Raw genomic sequence first — 9,450 nt, forward strand, 5'->3', positions numbered from 1 at the left:
GTCGTGCTCATTCCCCAGATAAAGAAAGGGCAGAATTGGTGTCAGCTCTGCGTTCTCTATGTCCGGGGTGGAGGGCAGTGAGTGAGGTAGCGCTCCTGTCCGGCCAGCAGCTGCGCCTGTGTCCAAGCCCTCGTGAAGTTGCAGTGAGTGCTCACATAGGTTCTCGTGGCTCTGCCTGAAGCAGCTAAGGCCTCCTGTGAACACAAAGAGAAAGCTTGTGATGTAAGCCCAAAGTAAATGCAGGCTTGTGATTTGAAGGTCTCCATCTGGATATTAAATCAGTATGGAGGGATCGGCACTGTTTCCATTTACAACCAGTTTGTCCCAGTCACCTCTGTTTTGAGAACCAGAGACAAGGTCAGATACCTCCTAAGATACTAGCCAAATAACATGAGAATCCCCCTTTGCTGATCTGCAGGTAAATAGATGTACTGAATATTTACTTCACACTGGACATCTGCACTTCTCCAGATAACTGGTTTGCACCTGTGATGCCATTGACCAACATTTCCCTTGAGTTTAAGAGTTGTGGGAGGAGAAATAGAAAGTGCCTCATACACACACACAACACACAGTGTCACTTTATGTATTGGTCACATAGCAAGAGCAGACATTATGGCATGTGAGGTCACTGCACAACTTCCCCTTGGTGACTGGGCAGGTGGGGATCTCCTGTCAACAGTCAGACATTGTGTTTATCATAAAATAACCCAGTTGTTAACCATGAACAAAAACACTAAGCTGATCTAACCTGATTTTATTGGGGGGTTTCCACTGATAATGATATTGTCATAAGGCAGACCTGTATTAATGAAGTCACTTTTACAAACATTTAGAAACTCTTCTTATAATTCTATATTTTTGTCACACACATATAAGCTGCAGATAAGTTCATGATCAGAATTTCTTCATTTCTTACAGGCAAACAAGTTGGAAGTACAACTCTAATCTAGAGCTGTAATTGGGCCTGAAAAGTTAGGCCCGACAGGGCCCGAGCCCGACGGAATTCGGCCCGAGCCCGGCCCAAGCCCGACAAGTACATTTTTGATTGACAGCCCGAACCCGTTTACAGCCCGACATTATTCAAATGTGCGCACGGCGCACGCACACAGCATCGCTCAACATGCCTTCTCAGCGAGGAATTCCCTGTCATTTTGCTGTCGTATTTTAAGAGAACGTTACATTTCTTGCATTTTACATAACCCACTGGGTCATTGTTCTCGTTATGCACATGTTCAAAATGTTGCCACACCTCAGACTTAGCTGCTGCTGGTGTAACCAAAAAATATACACCAGAGGCAAGCCTTTGTTTCACCTCATCCATCTTCGTTCTTCGCAATACATCTTTCTCGCTCTAATTGAAACGCATCACGTGACCACTCATTTAACGCGCGAGCCTGAGCCCGGCCTAAGTAAAAATGATAGAAATTAAGCCCGGCCCGACGGTCGGGTCGGGTTCAGGCTAAGAATTACAGCTCTACTCTGATCTATTATCACCTTCTGAAGTTGTTATGCCAAACATATTAAAAAGTCTACGACACAGGAGCCAGGACGGCAGATCGGGGGGGGGAGATATCATCACCGCCACATTCAGAGATTGGGTACCAAGCCCCAATAACAAGCCCAGATGAGCTTAATTCAAGAGCAGCTGACCTGAGACTGAAGATCACGAGCAAGATAGACACGAGACACCCATACAAGATTGGCCGATTACTAAGACTAAGTGAAGCGCCTTCTGAAAGTCTGCTAGAGGATGTGAATTCAACACTAAGACCAATCCCTATTACGACCATCACTGAGACCAACAAGCTCATATACACCACAGTAACCATCATCTATGAGATGCTTGGCTGCAAGTTCAACAAAGAGCATAAGGAGCAGTATCCTCCATGGAGAAGAGGGTGGAGACCAAGATCAAAGCAGCAAGGAGAGAAGTTAGCCAGCTATCGGAATTTCAGAAAGACGTGATGAACAAAGGGGTACCTAAGAAGTACAACACATTGCCCATAACTGAGGCTTTAGAGACTGCCAAGCAAAGGCTCACAGCCCTGGCCACCCGACTGAAGAGGTACACCAGAGAAGTTGAAGCCAGGAGAATAAACCGAATGTTCTCCACTGAGCCATCCAAGGTGTACTCTCAGTGGCAGGGTAATAACATGAGAGCAGACCCACCAAGGCTGGAGACTGAACAATTCTGGAAGAGCATATGGGAGAAGGAGGCATCACTTAACAATAATGCCCAATGGCTGGTGGACCTGAGAGCAGACCACAGCAACCTCCCTGAACAAGACCCAGTAATCATTACAATGACAGACATTCAAGAGAGGGTCTCAAGTATGAAGAGCTGGACAGCACCAGGTCCTGACATGATCCACGCCTACTGGTTAAAGAAGCTAACTTCACCCCATGAGCACCTGGCAGGTCAAATGAACCAGCTACTAAAGGATGGAACCCACCCTGAGTGGTTGACTGAAGGCCGGACAGTCCTGATCCTGAAGGACCCTCAGAAGGCAGCAGTACCATCCAACTACCGCCCAATAACCTGCCTCTGCACAACATGGAAGCTCCTGTCAGGCGTCATAGCAGCTAAGATGGGCAGGCACATAGCTCAATACATGAGCAGGGCCCAGAAAGGAATTGGTAGTAACACCAGAGGAGCAAAGCACCAGCTACTGGTTGATAAAGTAGTCACTCGAGACTGCAAGTCCAGACATACCAACCTGGATTGACTACAAGAAAGCCTATGACTCAATGCCTCACACATAGATCCCGGAATGCTTGTAACTGTACATCAACAGGACTCTAAGAGCCTTCATCAAGAACTCAATGGGAATGTGGAAAACAACCGTAGAGGCCAACTTCAAGCAACTTCAACTTAAATGCACAAGTCAACATCAAGTGCGGTATCTACCAAGGAGATGCTCTTTCCCCGCTGCTGTTCTGCATAGGGCTGAATCCCCTCAGCCAGATCATCACCAAGATTGGTTACGGATACCAACTACAGGAGTGGAGCAACCATCAGCCACCTCCTCTACATGGATGACATCAAGCTGTATGTCAGGAGTGAACGAGACAATGGTAACAAGGAGAGGGAAGGTAGTCAGAACCGAGGGGATTGTACTACCAGAAGGCAACATAGCAGATGTTGAGGACAGCTACAAGTACCTTGGGATTTCACAAGCAAATGGGAACCATGAAGAGGCTGCAAAGAAAGCAGCAACTACCAAGTACCTGCAGAGAGTAAAGCAAGTCCTGAGAAGTCAGCTGAATGGAAAGAACAAAGTCCGGGCAATTAACACCTATGCCCTGCCGGTCATCAGGTACCCCGCTGGCATAATAAGCTGGCCGAATGAGGAGATAGAGGCCACTGACATCAAGACAAGGAAGCTTCTCACAATGCATGGCGGGTTTCACCCCAAATCCAGCATCCTGAGACTGTACACTAAGCAGAAGGAAGGAGGCAGAGGATTAGTGAGTGTCAGAGCCACTATCCAGGATGAAACAACAAAGATCCATGAATACATCAGGTAGATAGTCCCGAGTGATGACGTGCGTAGTGAATACCTCAAGCAGCAGGAACCAGAAGAACAAGGGAAGGAAGAGCAGGAACCCTCATTGAAGGACAAACCTCTGCACAGTATGTACCACCATCAAATAGTAGAAGTGGCTGATATTGAAAAAGACCAGTGGCTGGACAAAGCTGGACTGAAAGACAGCACAGAGACACTAATCCTGGCAGCACAGGAACAAGCTCTAAGTACAAGATCAATAGAAGCAGGGTTCTAGGGGGTTTGTTGAGCACATCATTTACATGTTCTGGCTAAATGTCTTCTGATGTCTTCTGACCTTATGTTGTAGTAAGTACTGCTGTGTATGTGCTTTAGTCTATGAAGCCATTATTTTAATGTAAAACTGTTACATATTCTTGCTTTAAATCATATGTGACAATTAACTGAACCATGCACTACAATGGGTATGAAAAAACATCTGTAGCAATCAAATGGCCATGCCCACAGAATGTCACCACGCCTTCAGTCATTTACACTCACTAAAATCAGTGTTTATTAGATTCATTATATTATTTTTCTTTGGCACATTAAATCTCTTCTTTACACATTTAGCAATAAAAAAACTGCATATTTACAATTACCTGTGTCGGGTGTCAAGTCCACGCTAGCACATTTAACTTAAAGTGTGATAACAGGAAGTACTTATCTTTGGTGTACCTGTGAGAGATGAGACGATTCATTTATCACACAGTGAATGAGTCATGCTATTGGTGAATTATAAATTGCATATCGTTCATTGCATTTGTGCTCTGGATATAGCTGTTTTAACTACAGCTCAGCAGTGAGGGAATGATTTGGTTTTTCACCTGCTATTCTATATTCTCTCCTGTGTTCACCAGGTAGTCATTAACTCTATCTAACATTTGCTGCTGAACAGGTAAAGTACAGTGAGTTTATCAAAGCTTCTTTGAGAAACAACATTGATAAGAGCAGTGCGACTGAATCAACACAGTAAACGTGTGGGTCAGAAAGCCAAAACAGTGAGCAGACACACAAATGCTCTGCAGACTGGAGGTGCACTGCAGATTTCAGGTCACTATAACGATCTTGGTTTATATTACACAGCCATTTGATAAGCTGTTATTAAAAATATGGATTAGTGCAGCTTTAAATAGTTAGGTGATTTTAAAGTACAGTCACTTAATTTCAGTGGATTATCAAACTTTGTTACTGAACATTATTCTAATAATGTGCCACTGCTGCAAAGAAAATCAATATTAATCAATGTCTTCCTCCTCAAAAGTTGGAGACTAACTGTCTGAACATAATGGAGCTGAGGAGCTAGACATTTTTACCAGGAGTTGGTGGAGACTAAACTAGGCTAAAAGGAGAGTAAATACTGGACTTCTATTCATCAAGTGGTTAAAAATAATTCCTAATGTTTACTGTCTGCTGGGTGTGTGTGTATAGGCAACTGCTTGCTAACATGGTAAACATAAAAGATACGATGTCAGTATATCAGGGTTGTGTTTACAGTTTGTGGCGGGCTGTTTAAAAAACTATTGATCAATATTCTGTTCTTTCTCACCCCCCGGCACTTATGTACTTATACTTATGTACTGAGCAGGAAAGTTGAAAAATAAAAGGTATTCTCGTCAAACTCTTTATTTTAGTAGTCAATTTATATGTTGATGCCAATAAAATTACAGTTAATATCTGCCATTTTATATTTGGAAACCATTTGGCTAGCACATACATTCTAACACCTAAGAGTCACGTGTTGAAGTGTGAAAACTGCTTCCTGTTTCGTGTCAAACTGAACCAGCGGCTTTCTTTTTAGGTCAAACTGAACTGATAAATAATACTTTTAATAGCAAACAACAGAATCTCCAGAAGCAGCGCACTGCTGTGAGAGTGAATCTGTCATCTGCCATTAGCTCTGACCAAAACATGAAAACTGTCTCTATCACTTTCATAAGCCATTGGCTCAGTTCCTGCCTAGAAATGAGTGCTTCTGCCTCAGACCACAGACCTCATGTTTCCAACGCTAAACCCCCCAACACTCTTGACATGCTGTTTATGGCAGTTCTGAGGGATTAAATGTAACCTATCATTGCTCTGGTCTGCAGGAAGACAGGGATGGAAGAGTTTGTTGCCAGTAGAGCAGCGTATCATCAAACAACCATATTTACAATACGTCATGGTTAAGACATGGTGGTAAGTGATTAAATAATAGAGTATGAGTAAATTATTTAGCAGCATTCATACTGTACACACATGCTCCAAATGTGTCACCATTACTGCTGCTTGCAATACTGAGTCTGTTTCTCCTACTGTAGTTATAACACATATATTTTAAGGAGAATTAATTGCTACTAAATTTATAAAGAAAAATGTTGTACTTGGGGCTGGTTTGTTGGTGAAATATCAACCCTTAAGACATGAATCCAAATATTTGATATTAGGCTACCATTGAAAATTGAATTAGGGCAACATGAGAGAGATCTGCCACCTCTGATATGAACAAAACTTGTGATATAGATAAGTCAGGCTGAGCCAGTTGATTCTCTCAGCAGAGAGGGTTGCTTGCATTAAACCAGGAGGAGAAAGACCAAGATTCTGCCTGCCTGTCCCACTGAGACAAGCTTCAGACAGATGCCGATGCAGGCTGAGACACTGGAGAGGAGCCTCGTCCATCAAATTACAGGACCAGAGGATGAAGTGAAGAGATCAAGGTGCTGTGATGTTACAGCTAGACAGCAACTGGGAGACATTCAGGAAACACTCACAGCCCAGCCCCCAAGGTGAAATACTGCTCCAGCTTCACACACACCAAAGATAGAAAACATGGCAGCGGCCCAGGGACTGCTATCTCAACAGGCCTCCTTATTTACTAACAGCTGCTTCTCACTCCCTGCAAAATGCTTAGTAAGTGTCATACAGAAAGCGGGTGAGGAGCGTGTGCATATGTTTAGGTGTGAGGGTGACACAGATGGAGCATGCATAGGCTCAACAATACATGCAAAAGCTGTTGTATATGATAATATAACTGCTGTGATGGTTCAGTACAAAGCTCACAGGGTGATAAATCTACAATCAGCATGTTGACAGACAACATCACCTGACCACAACAATAAAGGTTAAAGTTCCACTCCTGGAGAAAATGTCTGGCTCTTCAGCTGCTACTTCAAATGCTTTACTATGTTCATCAGCTAGTCCCTGTCTCCACTTGTCTGATGTTTGTCAAAGCTTCATCACTAGAAACTGTCTCAAGACCACAATACATTTGTGGGTCAGAAAACCAAGAACAGTGACTTAAAAGACAGTTGTAATATCATATACAAGAGCAACATAGTACACACTTTTATGTTACCACACTAGCTTCAGTTTATATTGCCGCTAAGCTTCTACCAGTGCCAAGTCAGACAGTGCGTAGAAAACTGATTTACTCTCTCCAGAGTCGAACTAAAGCCATGTTTTATACTGGAAAGCCTTCTACCCCAAGCTTTGATAAAACTAAATCTTACCTTTGAGGATAATGGGGTCTTTGCCCTCCCTCCTCAGTGACTCCAGGATGACATGTAGTGGCTGGGAGGATGTCAGCCGGTTGGGGTCCATGGTGCTCTCATCGTAAACCACAATCTCTTTGGAGAAGATGCCCTTAAAAGAGTCCTTGCCCTCGCGGCAGGAGATGAGGTCCAGCACAGTGATCTTACCCTGCTGCAGCCGCCGTCGGCTGATCTTGTCGGAGCAGTTGATATGCACAGCCCCCCGGATGTGGCTTTTGTTGTACTCCGTGAATGGCCGGCAGTCGATGATGACTGGCACAGGCCCTATAGGGTGCCCCATGGGGCAGCAGGTCATCCGCTTGGCCAGCTCATTGGGATGGATGACCCTCACGGTGGATATGGTCTTCGGAGTACCCGGGGTAAGACTCGGGGTGCTTAATGCTTCATGGTTACTGACCATAGGGGCGGGGGACCCCGCATAGCTGAGGTTGGGACTGCTGGCACTCACCTGGCTGTGGTTGAGGCTCTGGCTGTCCTTCTCATAGGTAGTCACAGAGCAGCAGCTGGCACTGCTGCATCCACACGACAACGAGCGCGTGGAGCCCTTGGATGAGGGCATATACGTTACAAGATTGGCCGTCGCCCGGATCTTCACCACAGTGGTGCTGATGACTGTCTTGCTGCCGCTGCTGGTGGCAAAGGCGTCCAGATAGCTGGTGTCCAGGCGCAGTTGGAGTTCCTGAGGTCGGATTGGCCTTGGCAGCGCCACCACAATTCTGTCGTCAAGAGGAGATGGAGGCATGGGGAGGCCGAGGGCGGGACGTTTACGGAGAACTCAACAACCCGCTCTGTGAGGATAGGGACAATTGCAAACATGAGGCGGGAGAGAAAATCCTTGTTTAAAAAATAAAAAAAAAACAGTTCAGTTAAATGAATTCAGCATCCACTAACTCAGATCAAGGCTGTGAATGAACAGAATGAACAGCAGAGTGCAGGCAGGCCAACCACTTCTGTTTGATCACCATGCAAACTAGAAAACGGCTGCTGAAGCCAAGTATTAGTAGTGTCAACACTGGCAACACCCAAGGTAGTAGGAGAATTTAGGTGTGACTGAGGGGCCACTAATAATAAACAGTGAAATCATCACAGTCTCTTGTAACTGAATCAGTTTGAGTGTAATTAATATGAATCATCCTCCAGATAGGCCCAACTGTATATGTGTGATTGAATTTTTCATTCAAACTCTGGTCTGGTCTGTTTTGAAGGTTTAATGACAAGAGGGAAAAATAATAAAATACTGCATCAACGCAATGCTGCAGTTTGGTCTCTCCCCCAAATGGAAACTCGGGCTTTCTTCTGATCACCAGCCCGAGCATTTTAAAAGCATGTCATCCTGGCATATTAATACCCCCGCCAAGCATTGCCGGTCCCGGCCATCGCCGTCCTTTGAGCACGGTGCAGGTTCAGCAAAGGCTGGAATCATTCATGGGCAAATTCATTGAAGAAACCGGCATGAGAACGTGATATGAATGTGATATGGCTTTCAGGACGAGACGAACTGATCAGAGGAGGTGAACACTGAAGGCAATCCAATTTCACACCAGCATGAATTATAAAACTATTTAATAAACAACTATGCATGGTTGATTTTTAATGTAGGGGCTGTAACTTTGTCGCAATATGGTGATCGAATAAAGATAAACGCTGTAACAAAACACTCACGCCATAAAGATACTATCATAGCAAGAATAAACACTAATCGGTCCAAAATGGTTGCAGCAGTTTGATGTTCCTCTTCAGTGACATTAGAATCGCATGAAATGTCTCTGGCTGTGCATTTAAACAACAACTTGTGCCTCGAGCACTAATTACCAAACTTGCCTTGTATTTCTGCTTACCGGTGTGTGTCGCGGTTGACTGTAGACGGATTTATTATCTCCGCTCGTTGTCAACGTCGCCTCCATTCAGTCCATCCCCGTGTTGTGGATCGGCAACATTTTTAGTACTTTTACCCTGCTCCCCTAGAAATAATATTGAAGGAAGTCTGCCAGCCTACAGAAGTCGTCCAGCGGGATTGACGCGAGTCTGAGCCAATGCACGACTTCATTAATATTAAATTTGATCCGTTCCATACATTGTGGTCCGGCCCTACGATGGGAGGGATTTGGCTGAGCAGCCCGCCTCTGTGGCCGTGGAGGGGGAGGGGAGGGGGGGTTGTGCGCTGCTCGTCGCTTGAACAGCCTTCAGCCCCACGTACGAGCACGGATGATGTCACTGGCAGCCAATCAAAAGTTTCTCCGGGAGGCTCCAGGAAGAGGATAGTGTGCCTTCAGGTGCTGCTCGTAAAATATATTTCCTCCAACACGGGGATATGACTAAAACAGAGCTACTTTATGTAGTGTAGTGGCAGGCGAAATTGAAAGTAAAATCAG

General features: G+C 44.9%; 1 protein-coding gene across 1 annotated transcript in view; it reads right to left on the bottom strand.

Moving 5' to 3' along the window:
- The window catches only part of dusp10 (dual specificity phosphatase 10), a 14,421-nt gene extending 5,217 nt beyond the window's left edge, over nt 1-9,204 (bottom strand). The window contains 3 exon segments of the mRNA XM_020604037.1: nt 3-194; nt 7,037-7,866; nt 8,917-9,204. Coding sequence (XP_020459693.1) covers nt 3-194; nt 7,037-7,820 — 976 coding nt within the window. The 5' untranslated portion in view covers nt 7,821-7,866; nt 8,917-9,204.
- Nucleotides 9,205-9,450: the final 246 nt, after the last annotated feature.

The sequence above is a fragment of the Monopterus albus genome, unplaced genomic scaffold, assembly GCF_001952655.1.
Source record: "Monopterus albus unplaced genomic scaffold, M_albus_1.0 scaffold63.1, whole genome shotgun sequence".
Lineage (NCBI taxonomy): Eukaryota > Metazoa > Chordata > Actinopteri > Synbranchiformes > Synbranchidae > Monopterus > Monopterus albus.